This window comes from Falco punctatus, assembly GCF_963210335.1.
Source record: "Falco punctatus genome assembly, chromosome: 4".
NCBI classification, from domain to species: domain Eukaryota; kingdom Metazoa; phylum Chordata; class Aves; order Falconiformes; family Falconidae; genus Falco; species Falco punctatus.
Window position 1 is genome coordinate 69,849,179 of NC_137583.1, and position 22,652 is coordinate 69,871,830.

General features: G+C 40.7%; 1 protein-coding gene across 17 annotated transcripts in view; it reads right to left on the minus strand.

Annotated features, from left to right (window-relative positions):
* KIAA1217 overlaps positions 1–22,652 on the minus strand; it is a 350,277-nt gene that overhangs the window by 22,930 nt on the left and 304,695 nt on the right. For 15 of the 17 annotated variants that reach the window (XM_080384821.1, XM_080384820.1, XM_080384819.1 and 12 more), the window contains 4 exons: positions 20,552–20,656; positions 20,056–20,108; positions 12,538–12,698; positions 5,674–5,849 (listed from right to left, as the gene is read on the minus strand). In XM_080384821.1, the coding sequence (XP_080240947.1) occupies positions 5,674–5,849; positions 12,538–12,698; positions 20,056–20,108; positions 20,552–20,656 (495 nt within the window). The remainder of the gene's footprint in view (positions 1–5,673; positions 5,850–12,537; positions 12,699–20,055; positions 20,109–20,551; positions 20,657–22,652) is intronic. The other 2 variants (XM_080384817.1, XM_080384824.1) reach the window with 1 other exon arrangement.

Below are 22,652 nucleotides of genomic sequence, written 5' to 3' on the forward strand. Positions count from 1 at the left end.
GAACTGACAAATCAGCTACTCATTTTAAACTGATTTTGGGCCTCATTTCTTACATCCACTGAGGTAGTAGTTTTGCAATTACTGTAAGAGAACCAAGGTATGGGCTGACTGCCTGAAAAGTGGTAGAGGAAGGCTGCCTTCTGCACCAGCTGCAGGTCTTGCATTTCCACATACTTCCCTTGTGCCAGCACTGTCACGCAAATCCAGCAGAAAATTTCTTTTTTTCATCCAGGTCACTTCCTAGATCTACCTCAGTGAACAGGTGACATGGGGACAAAAAGAGAGGAGTAGGCAGCCAGTAACAGGATAAAAAGGAGAAAATTCCTTGCAGCACCACTCTGCATTTAGGTCAATTTGAAGTGGAAGCACAGTCACACAGAACAATAAATGGCAATATGATAGTACTTCTGATATACAGAGAAACAGAAATAGTACCAGGATCCAAACATCAAGTGCACACAGCAGAGTTCATGTCAGTCCAAAGACTAAGAACTTTAGAAACTATAAAACAATTTTGCATTAAGTTGTTATGATGCAAAAGTTGCATGATAAGTTGCTTCTGAACAGATCACAAATAAATGGAGGTAAATTATCCTGTTCCCATATTAAGACCACTTCTCCCAAAGATTCTGCCTTGAGAAAGCTGGGGGAGCCATGATTTCCACTAGCACAAGCATGCTTGCAGGGAACAATCCATTGGACCACACGATGGCAGCAAGGGAACGTTTCTCAGGGTATTTTTTTTCCAGTGGAAGAGGCTGAAATAATGCAGATACCTGCTGTCTCTGTGTCTTGTCTGCCTTTTTAATCAAGGGCACAGGCAGTCTAGGAAGTAGCTGGAAAAAGGATTCAGCTTTCTGTCACTCACTACAATGCAAAGGCTCCTGCCTTTCAGAACGGTGCTCTAAAAGTCATGCATCCTGCCTACTCTTAGTGCCCTAATACCAACACTCAGGCTAGGCAGTGCTACCTTGGGAATCATAGGGTATCACCCCTCCCATTTGTAGATCAGCACTGGACAAGCAGCTTCTCAGATATTCACATCCACCAGGCAACAAAAAAGGTAAGGGCAGAAGCTTAAATTTGTTCATGGGTGGAACAAAGAGAAAGGAACAAACACAGAACAATGTTACGATTGTTGGAAATGTAGGGATAAAGGAAATACTTCTAGGTAGCTGGCAACAGCTTTCTTTCCCCTTTGTTCTTTGAGCAGAAATAGAAGGGTCATCATAAACCCCCTTTGATTCCATACAGTGCTACTACCAAACAACACAACTGATCCTGAAATTACTCAGGGGATACCATATTACACAGCCTCATGCTGCTAACTACAAGGGAAAAGAAACTTCAGTCCTCAGGAGTCGAAGTCTGAAACAGCTCTAGCAGTCTCCAGCATTTGTTTTCTGTAACTGGGAAAACAACTTGGCTTTATAGATTGGACTAAGCAAACCCAATTAACAAGTCACATTAATGCAGTTTCAGAAGGTGAATACAAGATAAATGATTTTTCTGCATCTGTGTTTTTTACAGGGGAACTGAGGCACACTCTTACACTGAGATCTTCATTTGGGCAAAAAAGCATCAGAAGATCTATCTCAGACTATAGTATCAGTAGAGCAGGTTACAAATCAAACTGACAAAATTAATAGTAACAAATCACCCAGGCCAGGTGGTATTTGCCCTGGAATTCAACAGTAACTCAAGGGTGAAACAGTTGAACTATTAATGCAAAGCATTTACCTTCTTGATTAGCTTTGGCACCAGGGTAGTGGAAAGTATCATAGATGATACAAATACATTTTTAGAACTTGGATGGGGCTATCCAGAGAACTGACACCTAGACTGCTGTAATTGATAGATACCAAAACAAAGAATAAACAATAAAGAATTAGTGGACCAATGAATAAATATGCTGCATTAGGGATGAATTAATGTGTTTTCTGTAAAGAGAAGCTAAGTCTCACAAATCCACAAGGGAACAACAGCATGGGACAAACTATAGCCCAAAAGGCTTTCAGCAAGCTATTTGAACAAAAGCTTTCAAGAAAGCAATGTTGCCATGGGATGAGAGGAAATTCTTTCATGGATAAAATACTGGAAGTAAAGGGAAGGGAGCAATGAACAGCTCAATGAATGTAGTTTGCTAGTGGGTTCCACAGGGATTGGTGCTAGGGCTGGTGCTTTTCAACATATTATACATTATTCAGAAAAAAGAATCAGCAGGATAGTAAAAAAATCTCAAAAAGGTATTATATTATACAGGGGGATGAAAATGAAAGGTGACCGCTGTGGGCTGCAGATGGAGCACCTGAAACTGACCAGGAAAAACCCAAAGGCTAAATTAACTCCTAATAAATGTAAAGTAATGCTCATGAGCAGAGGAGAAATAAAAACAAAACCAACACCACCTAAAACCAACACCCTTCCAAACCCCTATGTTTTTATACGCAGTGATGAACTTTTAACTGATAATCATCCGTTGTGAGTGAGATGTTGGATTTGTAATGGAAAGTTCATGTGGAACATAAGGACAGGGAGACCATCACTATGCCACTGCATGAAGTCATGGTGTGCCCACATCCAATATAGCTCTTGTAGGGCTCTCCTCTCTACCCATCCCCATCTCACAGATGTACACTAGAGCTAGAAAGGGCACAGAGAAAGGCAACAGGATGACAGAATATACAGAAAGCCTTCCACAAGAGGAGTAACTAAGCAGACTAGGACTTTTCATGTTGGAAAAGGCATGAGTTGGGGGAAAAGGGAGTAGAAAGGGAGTGGGGAAGCATCTATAACATCATGACTAGCATGATAAGGACAAATATTCTGCTGTACATGATTTAAGAGTCTGGGGACTGATCAACAGATGAAAGATTCAAAAACAAATAAAAAGAAGTTATTTCTACCCAAAAAAGAATTACTCTAGAATTCATTGTGCCTAGATGCTGTACACAATGAAGTTTACATAAATTTAAAAAAATGTCTAAGTTCATGAAAAGTAAACGATCCATGCAGAACTTCTGCATATGAAGGTACCATCTCTGACTCGGAAAATCCCTGAGCTACAAATACTTAAAAGCAAGGAGATGTGCTCTGCACATTTTGTCATTTTCTTACATACTTTCCCAAGTATCCGCTACTAGTGGCTCTCCAAGACTGCTAAATGTGGAGTTTTTTTGTTGCTGAGCATGGTTATTCTTATAAAAAAGTCTGATACTTTTCCTAACAAAAACATGAATTGTAACTTACTATGTCCAGTTAGACAGATAGGATATAGCTATAATTTAAATACTGTGCTTATAAAACCCCCACTATTAAAGTGCTTACAATAATCTACGGCATATAGTTGTCATATCTGTAACATGCTCCTCACAACATAAATACTTAATTAGTCAATGTGTCATATCATCATAATTTGTCCTTGGTCTGGTAAATATTAAGGCCAGTATCAACAACCCAAAAAGTGTCATGTATGACATCTCTTAATGTTGAACCAGAAGACTAGATAGAAAATAAACTACCCAGTTAATTCTACATGTGTATTTGGCTGTTACGAGTGTGCATAAATGCTATGTTTAACAGTGTTCCTTAGATTTCATTAGATAGCTCTGAACTGTAATCCTGTTACAGCTGCGACACACATGGGCACGCTTCTGTAGGCACCACCACAAACGGTTTTCTGCTCAACAGAAAACTTGCTCTGAAATGTACACTGACATTTCTGCTCTTCGCAACATGAAACCACCAATATGTTTATTTCTTTATCTCCCAGTGATAATGTTCAGAATTGCAACAAGGAGAGCTTTTTAAGCTGAGATTTAGCATTTCAGAGTAGTAAGTGCACTTTCGTAAGTATTGCAGAAATCCTTAAGCTCCCTTGTCTTACATGAGTCAGTCTACTGGTTTAGTCCTACGATTTAGGAAAGGTCAAGAAGGCAACAGTTGAAATACTAAGAAATAGTAAATTTTTTGCCCTGTTGCTTTGCATTTTTTATACATCTGCACTGGGACCAGCTTATTCAAAAGTGCCTATATAGAATGTTAACTTTTGTCTGAATACTGCCAGTGACATTTGATGTGTAACTTCGTGATGTATGCTCCTCATTATTAACAGCCATCAGCTCTTGAACTTAAAGCATTGTTGTCAGATGTGGGTTTTTTGGGGGGCTCTGATCCTGCAAACACGCAAATATGTGACAAAGAAATCTCGCTGGACACAACTGATGAAAAATATTTTTTTGTGATTTAAGTGGGTTTTTTCTAGCATGTCTCTAAAAGGGTTGAGCTAACATTACAGCCTATGAATGATCTAAGACATTTCCCTGTAAATTAACAATTGAAGTAGCACAGAAGCAGCAGAAACACTGTGAACAGAAAAAATTCCAAACACTGATCAAACAGAACCATATTGCAATCAAAGTGGTATCCTAAATGAGCATCTGTAACAACTACTGCCATTTGCACTTGACCTCACTCAGTATCCATTTTATGAGGCAACGCGATAAACAGCCATCACACAAATGGTTCTCCCACAGAGAACAAACAATCTAGAAACTAGGCAATGAGGTACATAGAAATAAAGTGATAAACAGGAGGGCAATTACTTAAGACTGCAACACAATGTTATTTAAGACTACAAACCAGCTGAGAGGATTATATACACTAGCATGGACTGTTACCACACATTCAACTTCTCCTCACAGAAAACATACACTCCCTTAGTAACACTCTACTTTGTCTTCACAGATGTACCACCTTTATTTACAAATCTTATTCATCTGACAACACATTGATCAACAGGAAAGATTTACTCCCCTCAGCTGCCAACTGTACTCCTATGGCTCTTCAGTCATCATTTCCAAAGACAAGCTGACTACAAAGTTTCTATTATGGAGCAATTCTTCAGGTGTGAACTAAATGCAATAATGAGAAATAATTAGTTATATAGCATCTTACAAATGTGAGTATTAGAACTAGTTAAATTGTTCATTGATTTCAGCTTCATCTTGCCTCCTGCTGACTCTGAACATGGACTAAAACAAATAACTGGATCCCATCAGTCTTGGTAGGCCAAAGTTTTGGGGAAAACGAGTCTTACAAAGAGCCTTGACACAACAACAACAAAAAAAGAAAAGTAATTTTATCTGCAGTTAAGTATATGGAAATTCCAGTGAGTAAATTTTAGACAGAGACTGGCATTGCTGACTGCAATTAAACTTCAATTCTCTATATATTTGAGTTTCCCCTACCTCTTTCATGCAATAGCCTAAGTACTTACTATTGAAAACTGATTTTTTACCTAAAGCCAAACTCTTTACCTTCCCTTGCACCCATTTGTTCTCAAGGAAATTCTTCCCTCCTTCCCAAAAGTGTAACCCATAAAGCTGAAGGGGAGAGCTAGGGTAGGGAGAGGCTTTCAGAAGATGAAAGTGGTCACAGTCCTTACAGTCATCTGTTCCTTTACAGGGGACTTCTCAAGAGGCTGAACCTCTGTACTGGTGGGCCTCACCCACGGATTTGTACAACACAGACACAGTTTTACAGCCAATATGAGTGCAAGGAAACACGGCTAGAACAGGTGCAGGCAGAGAGCGGTGAAAGCTAGTACTTTATAGGAAAAAAAAAAAAAAAGGCAGGCAAAAGCAACAAATTCTAAGAGGTTTCTCAACCCACCATAACTTCTTTACAATCTTTTCCTCCTCGTTGAGGTATTTCTGCCGTTCTTGTTCCACCAGGTTGCGCTGTCGTTGCACAGGATCTTCAAGCCTCTTCACTGTTTCAATCATTTTGCCATTGATTTCCAGCTCTGCTTTCTTCACCATTGCCCTCAGCATCTCCTGGTTCTGCAGCTGTTGCACAAAAGAAATCAACTTCAATTTTTCCTGCTCGACTGACATCCCTGGTAACAGAATACATTGCAGAGCTCAGAAACAGGTTGGGATAAACACAGCCCTACAGCAAGAGAGAGCATTTACCTTCTCCAACTTTACCTATAAACGTGATTCCATGAGGAAGTGTTAGGGGTGAGAAAAGCCTAAATCTGATTAACTTCTAATGTATATATCTAACTTCCAGTTGCAAGCTGATGAACAAAAGATGTTGGGATCTGTACACCACCTTTAGTGCATAACTTCTGCAAGGATTGTGGCCCCTTTATCCTGCTCAGTCCAGCATGAATCAAGAATTAATCATGCCTCATGAGAACGCCGGAAGCTTCACTTCCACTTTGTGCCTATCTCATAAGCTTATGCATCGCACTGCCTATACGTGCCTAGTGGATAATCCTACACATTAATGTCAAAGCTGGAACGCACTGCTGTTCTCAGAATGGAATTTTTCAGTCTCTCAAGTGGCAGAGGAAGGATTATGCCATTCGGTGTAATTTGGTACAGACATACAACTTACCTGCAACACATAGAACCTCCCTTACTCACCAAAAAAACCCCTTTATAATATGGTAATTTTCTGAGAATTGTAAAAGTCACACCTTCTTTCTTGTCTTAGCCTTATGTTAGGTACACCTAAAGCATTAATTTTCTTACTGATACAAAGTTTGCAGAGCAAAACACAACTAAGAAAGCAGACTAGACTGTACTCTTCTGTGGCTAGCCCTAGAGCAGCTGTGCCCCACACTCACACAAACCAAACCTGTGGAAGTCTATTCCACAAATCTTAAGATTTGAAGTGCTAAGCTGGGCTCCATCTAGTCACAGCTTTAGGGTACAGGCAACATGAACATACCTCTGTTAGCCCAGCAGCCATCTCATACCGTAAGATCTTAAAAAACACCTGTGTCAATTGGGAGACGAAGTTCCAGCTTTAAAACTAGCAATCGAACCGTCAGCTGTCAACTAAACATCCAGGCTTACAGCCAAATCACATTTAACATACAAAGTAAAACCACTGCCTAATATGAAGAATCATAAAAATGGGTTACCTACAAAAGAGTACAATGCAACAAGACTTCTTTTGAAGTTGATTTAAGAGCATTCATGGGAATCAGAGGAAAAAAAAAAAGGCAAAAAAAGCCTTTGCCCAGGTCATTCTTTCCAATCAGTATGGGAATCTGAGGAACAAACTCAACTGTCCCCTCCTGCCTCTTCAGTCCTCGTGCCTGACTGCCTTCTCCAGAGACACAACTGTGACGAGAGGGAAGGGAACACTTCACTGAAAGAGTGCGGGGAGGGCAGCAGGGGAGGTGTCTGAGCTGTGACAAGCAGGAGGTGTTAGCTCAAAACTCAGCTGAAGGTAAGTGTTAGCAGTTAGGGGAAAAAAATTACACTGGAAAACATTTGAAACAGCACAGATTTATAAACGTTGTCAGCTGCTTTATACCAGACTGGATTCTTCTGAAGACAATGCGTATGTGTATTTTTCTCCACTATGGGATTAATGTTTGGATTTCATAAATTAAAATCTCTTACAGCAAGGCCAGCACAGCTATCCGAGACATGTATCTCTTTCATAGTGCCGTATTTTCAAAAAGGAAAACATAAATCAATGAATAAATGAGTGAACGAGCATGTAACACTTCAGTCATACAGTTTATTCACAGTTCTTTCAAAAGTGGGGAAATTTGACAGGGGCAAGTGACTTGGGATATGTGCAACAACTGCTCCGAGGTCAGTGAGAAGGTCAGTAACAGAGTCTGACTTCAGTCTCAGGTGTCCAGAATTTAAGTCCTCCATGTTCCTCAGTGGGTAACAGTGACTCCTAGTAATAGCAAAATTGAGTATGTGTGTGTGTGAGAGGCTGTGCAATGACAGGTACACTTTTTTCCCTATTATGGATGTATCTAGGAGATCTATATTTATTGTAGTGACACCTACAGCAAAGGTGCCTGTCACTTCCATGTACGAAGAAGTGCTTAAACAGTACTAGAAAGTTTCAGTCATAAAAGTTCATCCAATTCTGATAAAAAGATTAGGGAATAAAAATATAACTCAACAAAATTTCAAAAAGTTTGTATGTTGAGGACTCTCACAAACCTCAGTGTCTGTAGTGAGTTCTTGAAGTCTGGGAAATTACTCACCTTGGTATCAGAGATGTTTTTGTCATTTCCAAGAAAATTCATGCAATGCTTGGGTAGTTCTGGAAAACTTGGTTTGTTCATGCTTGGGGAACAGGGACAGAAGATGAGAAGGGAGAGGTACAGATGGGTGCAGCAACAGAAGAGAAGAAACCAGGGGAGAGGGGTAACAACCAGGGGAGAGGGGTAACAATCACCTGCCAAAGGACAACATGAGGCAGGGTGAACAGGAGCAGAAGGGAAGAGCTGTGCCTGAGGAAGAGGAGGCAGTCTCTGGCTGCTACAGCACATTTACCTCCATGTTGAACTTGATTCTTACCTTTCTTCTGACAGCAGGTATCAGATCTGAGACCCCCTGGCAAAGTGAACATCCCATTTATCCCTCAGACTGCCTCTGCTAGTTACTGCACTGCCTCAAGTGGAAGAAGTTTTATGGATCTGTCAGACTTGTTCCACAGAGCAGAATTTTTTGTACTTTTAAGTTTGCTTGAAAACAAGCCAAGTAAACAATCAGACATTCACAGGTGAAAAGATACTTTGTTAAACAGTGTTCAGATTCCAAAGTCAAGTGCCCAAAGCTAAGGAAAAGCAACGCAGGCTTTCTTGTCACCACCAAATGACAATTTCTTGCTTATTAGAGCTAACTGACTTACAACTTCAAGCAGCAATCAAATAGAAAGAAATTTAACACACTTTTTTAGAATTCTAGCATCCTCTCCTACATTCCCTACCTTTGGCTCTCGCTCCCAGCCTCACCAGTCTCTCCAGTTTGGCTACTGCTCCAGCCATTATCTATCATCCCTCTCTCACAAGCACAGCAGCACCACGTCTGGCACCCACTTCAAGAATAAGCTAATAAACAGTTTAGTTCACTTTGAATCACTTATTATCTATGAGACAGGTAACTGGAAAACCCAGTATTAGTCCATAGCTCTGCTTCTCATTAGGAGACAAACATGACCTGTCCAGTGGGAGCCTCCCAGTCCCTGCTGGGAGAGGCTTTTGGGCCACCCACCTCCCACACACTACAGTGCACAGCCACAAACAGAGATTGCCTGCCTGCAGCTCAGTTTCTCTGTAGAATCTAATTATCTAATTCCTGAAGTTTGTTGCCATACGTGGATTAAACATAGTCTCACCAATTCTATAATGCAGCTCAAAACATATTTGAATTTCTAATTCAAAGTTACACTTGTGAGACTGAGTATCATATACCATTTATGACAGTATTATTATACCATTTTCTATCCTTTCTGCAGCACTCATTTCCCTGCAAATAATAGCAGCTGAAGCAAAAGCATGCATGCACACATGTTCCTAACACTCAATCATATCTAACTGCTTTTTCTTAAAATGTGTTCAATTAAAGAAAGGAAGGAATAGACAAAAGATTCCAATATATGTATAAGCTGATGACATATACCATGAACATGTACTCTAAGGCTTGGTTCAAACCCGCCACAAAGAGTTCTCATCATCTGGGAGTGCAGACTGAACAACTCCACTGAGCTCATCATGGGCTCCAGTCCTACCAACAAATGCATCCAGGACACAGTCTGGGTTATAACCTATCTTTTGCAATGAGGAAAACTCCATGGCACCATGAAACTGGTCTTTCTTGAGTATCTCTGAAAATCAGAGTGCTTAAGGAAGATGCTAGTGTAGCAGCAAGAAGTGTATCTAACCTCTAGCAACATCCATGATGCAAATGTCTTTATTTTCAGAATCTCTGGTTAAAATCCAACCAGATTGAAACAGTCTTAACTTTTTGGATGCATCTGGTAACACATACACTTAACTGGTGTGTGAATCAATAAATCTGAATCAATTGCTGCTGGATACAGTTTAAAAAGAGGGTTTTGCCAGCACAGACAAAGGCTACATGAATGAACAGGTCTTTTCCATCATGTGTTTCTCTGATTCTATTAAGCAAATGAGTAAGAACTTACAGTGATAACATCAATTGAAAACTGAACCACAGACAGTATTAAATATAGTTTTATGCCTTGTTCCTATTTCTTAGTTATCCTGCCAACTTATGTGCCTGTGCAATCATCTTTGTCAGTTCTTTGGAAGTGTTTCTTTTAGTCTGTCACTGTATGAACAATTCACACAAACAGGAATGAACTGACTGCCAGCCCAGGAGAAACAGTGAAAGTGAAAAATATGAAGTACTGTCAAACATATTATGCAAACAATTTGGAAAAACAGAAAAATAATTTTCCTTTTTACTTAGAATTATTTTCCAAAAAACACAGCACACATTTTTTTCGTTAGAAGTGTGATGTACTTCAGTTTAAACCACTACCTGTTGCACTTGCTGCCCTACAAACTGTGACCTCTTTTTCAAAGTAATTCTGCCCATTCAGAAAAGCCATGACAAAACCTCACTCTCATGAATGTAATTTATATGTAATATACAGAAGTCTCCCTTGAGCTATACACGTTCTTCCATCCGACTATCACAAATTTGACCACTTCCTACTGGCATGATGCACCAAATTTGCTGTCATTTCTGAAATAAGGGAAGCCAGCCAGAGTTAATGAGCACACCTGGGATATGCCCCTTTTTCCTTCTCAAGACTTCCTTGGCAGCACTGATTTGTGCAGATGGCACAAGTTTCTTCACTCCTGTGTGCCATAATGCTATATTTGATCAAAAGCAAGGTTACCACTCTGGGCAGGGCCACGGAGACAAGATGCAGGTGGGAAAACGCCACTTCCTCAGTGAGCAGGCCCTGGGAGAACAATGTGCTCACTGCCTCCAGTGCAGCACTGCGACATCCATTCCATTTTATGATGCCACATGCCAAGCACAGCTGGTGGCCAGACCACAGGCATTTGCCAAGAGCTGCATTTGGCACATAGGGTTACAGAAGGACAGAGGGTTTGTGGTACAAATCTGAAAGACCACACACTTACACGTAATGTGCCAGGGCAGAGATACCAAGCCAGAGTCTTGAAATTAGTTGTGGACGATGATGGCTGGCATATAGGCAGCACTGCTGAGAAGAGCTTTTGAAAGATACATTTGCTATAGGAACATACTCATCCTAAACTGAAAACATAAATACATGGGTCCTGTATCACAGGGCAGAGGTCACCTGGCTGACACAACGATTTGCTCCAAATACCTTCTGCCATCTCTTTGTTACCTTCATTGCAGGACCTTGTCACAGCATGTGCATGTGGAATCACCATCCCTGGAGGTGTTTAAAAAATGTGTAGATGCAGTGCTTGGGGACGTGATTTTAGTGATGGACTTGGCAATCCTGGGTTAACAGTTGGACTTGAAGACCTTGAGAGTCTTTTCCAAACTAAATGATTCCATGACTCTAGGATTCTATGATCTTCAGTCTTAGCCACATTTTTTTCATCCTGATGTTTACCTCACCCTTCTGCTGCCTTACCCTATGACCGGTTCACAATTCAATTTCCTTCAGTTAAGGAAGTGAAGGCAAAATGTGCTCTGAATTCTGATCTGTATTATCATTATTCTGTTCTAAAACTGATCAGCAACTCAAAGGAGACTGACATAGTACCATTCCCATATTCAAAACACTTTGGTTTTAACAGCAGTAGCTGCAGTCCTACAATATCAAACATGTGATGTCACTTTCCAGCCAAGGAGGACTGGCAGAGTGTTGAAGTTTCCCCTGCTGTCCACTTTGTCTTACAAGAAATTGCTTTACCTCCTTTTACATCCTCTGAGACAATACAGAGTGCTCTTCAGTTTCCAGTTAAATGAAGAGCTGAGGATCTGTACAGCTGCATATGCTTATTTTCACAGTGTCTGAGATGAACAACAGGTATTGCAGCATGATGGTATGTGATTGCAGCATGATGGTATGTGTCAACAGAACATTTTGGTTAACTCTTCAGTGTTCTGTTTCTTGCAGGTTTTGAGGTGTGGTCTGTGTTAGGAAGGTACTGGTAAAATGTGAATATAAGTAGGGCACCGCAAACCTCTGTAGCAACTTTTGGTTCTCCTTGCTGTTCAACTTGGCTATTCTTCTGGGTTCTGTAAATTCAGGGCTCAGACTCTGGCTTAATGCGTATCTACAGATCCTCAGCTACATTTGGGCTTCCTGACATCAAAGTTGTTTATTCAGGAACTTAAAAACTGTCTCAACTGTAAACAGTATGAAGAAGCAACATAGCTCTTCCGACATGTTTATACAGCACAAAGCATAGCAGGGTCCAAACTGTAATCACAGACTTAATATTATTGTAATATAAATACTGCTTTAATGTCTAGAGTCATCAAAAAAAGCTAGAAATGAAGATTTTTCTCAATATCTAAGCAGCAACAGTTAAACTGAGCCAATTCTCATACCTCTTGGACTATGCAAGTGGTATATGCTAGGGAAGAATATGCTTTTGTGTCTGTAATACTTGGGTCTTCTCTTTGCTAAAACTCTGCTACTGAGAATCATTCATGTACAAAGGGAAACGGAAAGAGCATTTGCTGACAACTCACTTTCCCGATATTACCAAGATAAGCATACCTGTAGCTGCTTCATCTGATGCAGCTGCAGCCGCAGATCTGACACACTGCGTTTCATTCCATGCAGGCTGACTTGCATTGACGGGGCTCCAGCAGTGTGATGGATGACAGCTGATTCCGCAGTTGCCAACGCGTTCTTCCCCCCAGATATGTTAGCAGCGCCTGCAATAAGCAGCAGCACAGGTTGAGCTCACCAGCAGAGAAAGTGCAAACATGATCCTTCCTCTGCCCACTGAATCCACATGTATTTCACACAGATGGACAAGAAAAGAAAAATACAGCTGCCAATGGTCAGTATTAACAGGGTACTGGCACCGCCTTAACAAATGTATTTTGAGGGAAAACTGTACAATATCAGAGCGTATCTCTGCTAGAACCTCAGCCATATCAGAGCACTGCATTACCACAAGACTGCTTCCTCCCACAAGTAGTGGAGATGAGATAATCTGTAACTTCAGATTACACAAAACAGCCACAAATCAAATTGGTGCTGAAAGGAGCTTTGGGATTGTCCTCCCAGGAGCCATCTGAGACCAAGTTGACGCAAATTCACAGGACTCCTGAACTCTGTATTTGTTGATTAATTATCACTGGAGAGACATCCGTCAAACTGCCAAGTGTGGGGAAAAGGTTTCTAAAGAGAATCTTGCTTTGCTGCTTAAAGTACAATTGCATTGTTTCTGTCAGTTGTGTCCAACAGCTACTGTATAAAACCAGGATCATTGAAACAATGGTGCAGCAGAGAACTGCTTTCCAGCTGTTGCATCCACCCATTCCCCTTTAGTATGTCATTTATTCAGGGTTGTGTTTTCAAAGGAATACAGCGTAACACAAGGAAGCGAGCTGAGCTACACTCCTGAGAATAACCATCAGTGTCCTCACAAGACTTTCTTTGTTAAATAATGCTGTTCATCCACACAGCACCAATGTCAAGCTTGTTCTTTTCAATCTCAAGTACCCGGGAAGAAGCTTTATTTACAGGGTACAAGCAAATTCCAGCTGATCAGCTAACGGTCATGGTATAGCTTCTTCCAGCAACTTGCACTCAAACACCCATATTCTTCAAATTTTCTTTCTAATGTGTCCCTTCCTCTCTTACCATCAACAGGCAAAATGAAAGACCATCAGTAGGGCACACTTAATTTTCTAAGCACTATGAAGCTCTGCATACTCTTCCGATCACAGTGCCAGATCCACCTTGCCCCTCAGGCTGAGATGGCTCAGGTGTCTGCTGCTCTCTGAACTACTGCCTCATCAGCCCCTCACTACAAGAAAGACACTGAAGTGCTGGAGTGTGTCCAAAGAAGAGCAATGAAACTGGTGAAGGGTCTAGAGCACAGGTCTTATGAGGAGTGGCTGAGGGAACTGGGGGTTTCAGTCTGGAGGAAAGGAGGCTCAGGTAACACCTTATTGCTCTCTACACATGAAATGAGGTGGTAGTGAGGTGGGTGTCAGTCTTGTCTCCCAAGTAATAAACGATAGGACGAGAAGAAACAGCCTTAAGTTGCACCAGGGGAAATTTAGATTGTATGTTAGGAAAAATTTCTTCACCAAATGGGTTATCCAGCCTGGAACAGGCTGCCCAGGGAAGTGGTTGAGCCACCATCCCTGAAGGTATTTAAAATACATGCAGATGTGGCACTTGGGGGCATAGTTCAGTGGTGGACTTGGCAGTGTTAGGTTAACAGTTGGACTCTATGATCTTAAAGGTCTTTTCCAGCCTAAATGATTCTATTATCATGTCATTCCTCAACTCATTTCTTCCTTCTCTATGAATAAAAAACTGAGGAAACAGAACATAACTCATCAATGGATCTGCACAGTGATTTTGGTCAGCATTTGTTCCCACAAGCACACATTCTATCAAGTTCAATGAAATCAAACAGAAACTAGTGTTGTCAGTTTTTCTTTGCCTGTTGAAAGCAAATTTTCGGTGCTCCAAAGGGCACGACACATTTTTCTGGCTGGAATTAGTATGAATCCTGAGAGCATTTTTATCCTCATCCACTCATTCCTAGTAGTCTTTTCAACCAGTAAAGTCTCCAAATGTGCCTGAGTACAGCTTAGCATAACAACACATAGTTATCCCTCTGCCAACAGGTGTGGATACCTCAAACATAGCCTTTGCAAAATTCACCTGGAGGAAACACCTTTAAAGGATGAAAATTACACCAGACTACTTTTATTTAAAAATAGGCCAAAAGGTTTCTGAGGAATCATGTTTCTTGCTTTACCTACATTTGCAGTTCCTGTCAGTAGAAGCACAGGGCCCCCTGGCTGCACCCACGCTATATAGGCATGCCATGCCATAGGCTTCCAGAGACATGCTCAAACAAAAAGCTGTTCTAGCCGGCTGCTGGCCGTTGTAATGCTATACCTTACCTAAACACGCTCCAGCTAGGTCTGCTTGGTGCTTCAACAACGGCACTTTTCATTTCACTGCTGAGCACGCTGCTGCACATTTTTGCTATATTCCAGTATGATTCAATGCTCTCTTGACTTTCAAAGAGTTGCTTAACAGAAAGCAACACTCAAGGAATAAACAGTCCTTGTTCACTGCCATTCTGTACCCACTTCATGCTTCAGTCTAATATATGCTAATACTTACCTGTCTACACGTATACCACAGTTTTTCCTACAGTCAAGCATCTATTTCCCTCCCACATGCACTATTTTTTGCATTTTATTTTAAAAAAGGAGATTTAGCTCATAAACCCTACAGACAGAAACCACCAGAGAGTCTGAAAAATGTGGGTAAGCCTCCAAGAGTTCTGATCCCTAGCCACAAATCTGGACTATTTTTGAAAACACATCTACCTTTCTCCTATTCTTTGCCTCAAGCAAAAGCTCCAAAACCTCAGCCCCCAACACTGCGATGATGCAGCCAAAGCATGAATCAGTCCCCATCAGTCTCTCCCCCCATGCTGGACCTCAGTCAATCCACATATTTTCTCAGGAAGGGGTGCCTGCTTTCCTTTTAGTGTAGATGGACTGTGATCTGCTCCTGTAAGCAATAAATGTCTCTGACTCCCTGCAAAGCAGCTCTCCTCCTCCTCCTCTGCTTCCTCGGCCACCTCTTGCCACTGTTAGGTACTCTCAGCTGCCACAGTGTCCCTGCTACAGTGTGCTCAGAGCCTGTGAAGCACAATGTGGGACTCCCGAGGGTGTGAAAGACAACCACAGACATCAAGTGAGCATGGGAGCGCAGTAAGGATGAGCAGCTGATTTCTCAGAGATACATATTTTCATCAAAATGGAATAAAAGGGCAGCTGAATGAGGGGCTGCTTCATCTAGGGAGTATAGCTTGCTTTTGGAAATAGTCCCAGGCTGTAGCTTTGCGATTAGATGTGCAGCCAGATGGATTGAAGGGCAAGAAACAGCACTGGCTCTCAGGTTTTTAAATAAACCCTTGCTGGAGCTAGGTAAGGGGGCCTGAATGCAAAAACCCTCCATAATTTCCTAAGACTCTGGATGGAAAACAAATGTTAACTTTTTTTACAAAGAATAATGAACTAAGCTGTCATTTTTAACATACAAAGAGAACTGACATGCAGGAAGGGGGGAAATTTGCTATTTGCCCAGACTCAGGAATGTAAGGGACACAACTTCTACACCTGATCTTCGCTACGGTTGCAAAGACACTGCTTCAATTTTCTAATTTTTTTTTCCTTCTAAAACTCTAAGATTTATTTTGAAGCAGGCTAGAAAAAAAGGCCATCAGAAGATACTCAGCAATGCTTCTTCACAAATTACTCATCTCCTTATTAAAGAGCCACAACACTTTCAAGCATCATTGGGGGAGACATTTGACAGTTACTTAGTTCTCTTTCCCTCCAGTTAGAATCCACTAAACAAATAGGCAAACGCAAAGTTAAGGTTGCAGTTCCATCATTAAGCAGCTGTTACGACCAGTCACTAAACCACCCATAAAAGAAAAAGATATTATATATATATTAGTGTTCAACTTCACCTCATTGATCCAGAATGAATTCAGAATCATGTTTTACCTGCAAATGTTGTCAAAGACTGGCATGATGCATCTTTGAATCTGAGATAGGCAAGCAGATACGAACACTGTTCTTAATTTGCAGATCACCACAGCAAGAGTCATGCATGTGAAAAAGGCATGCAGATATGCACAGATGACAAGACAGTTCACAAAGAGCAAGGAATCAAGTCCAAGGCCTGCATGTGTAATACTTCTCCCTGCTGCCACCTCCCTCTCTTGGTTTGTACTGGTGGTGTTAGTGCAGAAAGAGGTACTCCCCGATCCCTTTTCAGGAAACATGGAAATCTCCTTCCTCCTCTTCCAACAAGGCAGCAACTAGCAAAGAACTACTTCTTTTTTTGGTAGTCCATGATACAACTGATCTCAATTTGATCAATGAATCCAGGGTTTAATCTATAAATTTCACCACTTGATGAAGAAAAATGTAATAGAAAAGAGAGGAGATGAGCATTTCTCAGCATGTATTTTTGTGATCTCAAGGAGAGTCTTCCTAGTATAGTTTGGTTTTACTCACATGTCTGTTCCTAAGTGAAAAGTCCCTTGATGCTGTTCACTTTTGATGAATTGAAGAAGGTTATAAAGATTTAGTTTTGGGATTTCTCCTAGCATTAGCAGGAGAGACATAGGCAGACCCTGTGGAGGGTTACTGCTCTTTGAACCCACCTCCCATGAAAGAACTGAGCCTAAAGCAACAAAACATAAGAAATGCAGACATGCATGCTTGTAACAGGCTCATTTTCACCAGTGAAAAAGCATTTTTATTTAGGCTCTTCAATATTTGAGGCTGAAGAATCTGCTATAGACTGGCAAAGCAAAAACGTTAAATACAAAAATTTAGTTTATATGAAATACCAGAGTATTCACAATCTAGCTATATAGAGTTATCTAGGATTTAGAAATTTTGGTTTCTTTCTCTTCCCACGTGAGCTAATTCTCTATTTTTTGCATGAAAGTATCCTATCATTGAAACACACTATAAAATACTATGTTGGTTCGACACTGATGAGTCAATTTTATTCTGCACAGATGTTTTATTGTTCAGGATGGGAAGCAATTCATGTTTCTGCTTACCAGTGCTCTAGAAAGGACTGCTCAATCAACATTTTATATCACTTTTTCTTTCAAATAGACTTTGAAATTGCTAAAACTGGTATCTCAGTGCACAGTTGTCGAGTGGAATTGTATACTAGGAGAGTTGACTGTCTAAATGGCTATACTTAATAAGGATTAGGGTGAATTGAAGAACAAAACAGCAGTCAGCAGAAGTGTTTCTAGATGTTGCTGGCATGTTTAAACCCAAGCATATATACAAAAAGGAGAAACATTGCATAGCATATTCTGGAAGATTGCCTAATTTTCAAGTAAGCAGGGACTGCATTGACTTCTTAGACCCTGTCATGCACAATTTCAAAAGCAAAATATTCTATTATACAGGACTATTCTATTACACAGCAGTCTTCAGTAATAGCTGATGTGGGTTACAATACTGTAGTATATTGGGGTCAGCACCACACCTTGTTTCCTTTACTGCAGCAATTTAATTTTGTGGCTGAGTCATGCTGGAAGGACAGGATTTAGAGATGCAGATGCTGGAGTTACCGCTACACTTCACAGCACCAATAGGGATCCTTGCAGACAACTGGCTTCATGGCTGCCCCACTGCCCTACCTGTGTCTCACGATAAAGTCAATGTCTCTGTCAGTACGTGACAGATGCTTATCTGGTCTTTGGCCAGTAAATTACATGCCCCACCCTCCACCCCCCACGCTTGGACAGGCAGCTGTTAAGATTCAATTTTGCCATTTCAGGGACATGCGTTCAGTCATACAATCAGGTAGTGAGTGCAGAATCTCTGGGAACGACAGCGGCAGGCAACAGTGGCTGGTCAGATGAACCATGCTATTCTCATGGGCTGGGCGTGACTTCCACACCAAGGAGTACTCATCTTTGCCTTGTGTAGAGCCATTTTCCCAACGAATATTATTCCGTTTCTCATTTCACCGAGAACACATTCACACACGTACACACAAATCACTGAGTAAGTTAGGTTGAAAGGGACCTCTGGAGGTCATCTAGTCCAAACTCCCATTCAGAGCAGGGCCCACTTAGATTAGGACCTCCAACTCAGTGCCCCCCTGAAGTATTTATCTGGATTAGTACAAACACAGGGAAAGCAGAAAGGCTGAACAGCTATACAATACAAAGAGGAACACAAGGCAATGTGTGTGCAGGTTTTGATGGTTTCATAGGTATAAGTATGTATGTACATATGTACTGCACAAGATGAGGCCTGTGCAAGTGGGAAATACCATACATTTTCAGTGTATAATGACAATGAAATAGGGAAAAGACTAAGAGCATTTTGCAGCTGTTTTGAAAAATGATGGACTATTCAGTAAGTTGCCTGAAACTGATAAATTACAACTTATTTCTTTACAGCCTTAAGTATTGCTTTCCTCCATCCAGGGGCCAGCAGGAAGGGAAGAGTTGGAATAGGACCAGAGAGGGGCTTGGGAGCAAAGCTCCAGTACCACGACTTTAACAATTTCTAGTTTCCAGGCCTGGTTTGATTTCTGTCGGTTAGGAGGACATACTGCAATTCCAGATAAACAGGAATCCTGAACGTGAACTAACATCTCCAGCAGAAAGGCTACCTAAGAGCATAATATATTTGCTAATAAATGTGTGTGATGTACTACCTGCCGGAGCACAGACCTCCCTGTGGGAACAGCATTACCAGGAAGTAGGGAACTGCCTTTATTTGCATTCAGTGCATGACAAAGGGTGAAAAGGAGGTGTATAAACAGACGAACACCATGCAGACACCTCCAGCAGCAGCTCATACACAAAGAGCTTCAATCACACGGAGGTCCTCTTTCACAACAGCCTTAACTATCTTTTAAAAACTTAACAGCTTCTCCAAGTGGGAAGCTAAAATAAGACCAACTCTTACTGGCTTGATAATTGATGCTTGCTCAGAACAGTTTAGGTGTGTGATACTAATTAGTAACAGATCAATACAGCTTAATTAGGAAAAGTGCTATCTTGCTGACTGCTGAATTCCTTAGTGTTATTACATCCATAGCATCCTACTGACAGAAGAACCTTAGAGATACGGTCAGGTAACCAGAACAGGAATGAAATATTTAGCCTTCTACAGCAATCTGGATACATCTGGGGTTAATGACAGACATATACAATAGGTGGAAAATAGACAGACATATACAATAGGTGGAAAATTCACCATATGCAGAGACTCTGTATCTCATTTAAACCATTCAGTGCAGGTGTGAAATTCATTCCAAAGACCACCTCAACCTGTACAGAAATTCCTCTCTTAACAAAGATGTGGTCATCTCCCATATCCTGAACTTAAACTTCAGTTCTCACAGTACAGCTATAGGAGTTTAAGTAAATTTGATTTGATATTTCCATTAGCTGGGATGGTAGTAACATTACAGCTATTCATATAACTGAATAATTTGTATATTAAAAGTAAATTATCTTACCTGCAGTGTCAGTGCTGCTCTTGCTGGACACAATTTTCAACATCATCTTCTCACTAAGTAATAAAAAAAAAAATCATAATTTTAATTTACTAACATTAAAACTGTAATGAAGTTTTTAATCAGCAGATTAAATGGCCTTGTCTAACATATATTTTTAATTTAAATCACCAGTAGCTTGTCAGATGTTTGTTGGTGTTTTTTTTTTTTTAAAATCAGCTTTTAATACAAGTTAAGCAAGGAACGGCGTATAAGTAGTAGAAAGCACAGAGATGTAGCTACATTAATTCTTTTTAAAACACAGAAGAGTAAAGCAGTTAATCTCCATCTAGCATTTGGCATATTCTTCCTCTCTGCCTAGCATTCTCATGGGGATGATAAAGATATTTAAAAATGATTGAGCATTCAGGTTTTTTTACTATTACATTCAAATATTATTTTTGTTGATTGATTACTGAAATCATTACAGAGAAACAGATTTAATGAATTCTTTTTTTACCTAGAAGCATCTTTGCTATTACTTGTATTTGGCCCTTTAAAAAGCGCAGACTGAACAAGACCAGTTAAACTGGCAATCTGTTTCTCCATGGCTTGTATCCTCTCTCTGTAAGACAAGAGAACCATTTGTTAAAGCCAGATATAGTTGCTTTCAGACTTGTTTTTCTAGGTGAATGATTACCACAGGACTGGAAAGACACTACAGAGTTTGTGCAAAGGCCCATGGGTACCAGTTTGCATATACCTTGTTGCAGCAGCTTACCGCATCTTGGTTTGGGCAGCTTTGGCATGGTAACAGACAATAAAACAGACATCTGTTTGGTTAAAAAAGAACAAAACAGCCAACCACCCAGATAATAGGCTTCTAATGATCTCATGAGACAGGCACCTAGAACAATAGCTAATACCTCTTGGAACTAGTGAAAATAATTTTCAGCATTACATGTATTTTCTCATTTACCTACACTGGGCCAATAGTTTTGCCTGTATATGAGGTTTCATGATTAAAGACTTTACATGTCTTGTTACTTATTCTTACTTTTCCCAAACCCAGGATTTTTGTCTGTGAAGCATTTAATCTGCCCAAACTGACTACGTCCCAGACCAAATCCTTTGCACTTGACATCAGAACTGTCTGCTTTGGAAAGGACAGCAATGTGACAGACAGGCACAGGACACCAAATGCAGACTGTACAGTAACGTTACCGAGAAACAGATTTGTTTTCACACATATATCCTGAGAAATTCCTAAAAAGCAGAAGAAAAGAGATGAAGGACTGTAATAGGTGTGGTCAGTGTTTTCCATAGGTACCAAAGGCCACTAAACAACAACAATGACTTTTTTTGGATACGAAGGCTAACATTTCTGTGTTTACCTTTTTACATAAATGCATGTATTTACATAAATGCATGTCTGGTACCAGGCAACTTCCTCGGCAGGCTCCAAAATAGCCTTCTGATCACACAGGTGCCTACTTTCACATGTCAGTATGTCAATCACAGAACACAACACAGACACACATCAATATGGGACCTCAGACAGGTCCTTCTGAAAATTTGTCCCTATATGCCAGCAGTTATGTGGCTGGGGAGACACACAAGAGCAAACACCAACAGGGGGCTGTGATTTTGGAAGATGACTGTGAACAAAACTTTTCAAAAAGCAAGTGACCAAGACCAGCAGCAATGACTGATGAAAGAAGATGGGATAGACATGCAGCCCCAGACTCAACCCGCTATTGGGGCCATCCATCACCACTGCGGTATCCTGGGTACACGGGAACAGCCAGGCTCCTGCCACCCCCAGCTCCAGTTGCTGTTTGGTGACCAAAGCAATAATGCCAATTGATAAGGGCCATATAAACTTAAAGGTAGGTACCAATACCAGGCAAAAGCAAGCTGATACGATACAAGGCAAGTAACCATCCCAGCCTGTAACCAGCCAGATTATCCAGGCTTATTATTTCATTCACATTCAGGGAATGAAATAGAGGTTTTCTGGGACAGCACGCAGATACCATAGCCAGGAGAGACTCCAAGACACCCAGACATGGAGAAAACAGGGCAGCAATACAAGTAATGAGATGCTAACAGACAAGGAGGGAAGAGAGTGCTCAGTCAGTTCCCAGCCAACAGATGTGTTCTTACTGCAATTTAATACAGCATGCGCGTCTTACTTTTCTGTCTTCACGTTGAAAGGTATTTTGAATGGTGATGAGAAGACTAGTGAATCTGACCTAATTCATTTCAAACCAAGAAATATATTACAGAATTTCCACTACTATAAGTTTTAAAATAAGAAACTGGTGCAGGCCACAGTAACCTTTGGAACAAAAACAAGTACTAAAACCCTGGGATAAATGTATCCTAAAAAACTTTAATGCAGCATTTTTGACACTTAATAATGAAAACATTTTTTTTCCCCCAGATAATCATCGCAAAACCTTCCTGGAACTAACTCAATTGGAAGTCTATCTGTTTTACCAATTCATAAATATGATGTTTTTTCCATGCCACATTCAATAATCTGGAAACAATCTTCTGCTTCAAAAGAGATTAAGGCAACACAAAACTGATCTTGTCCCTTGCCATGAAATCTAGGA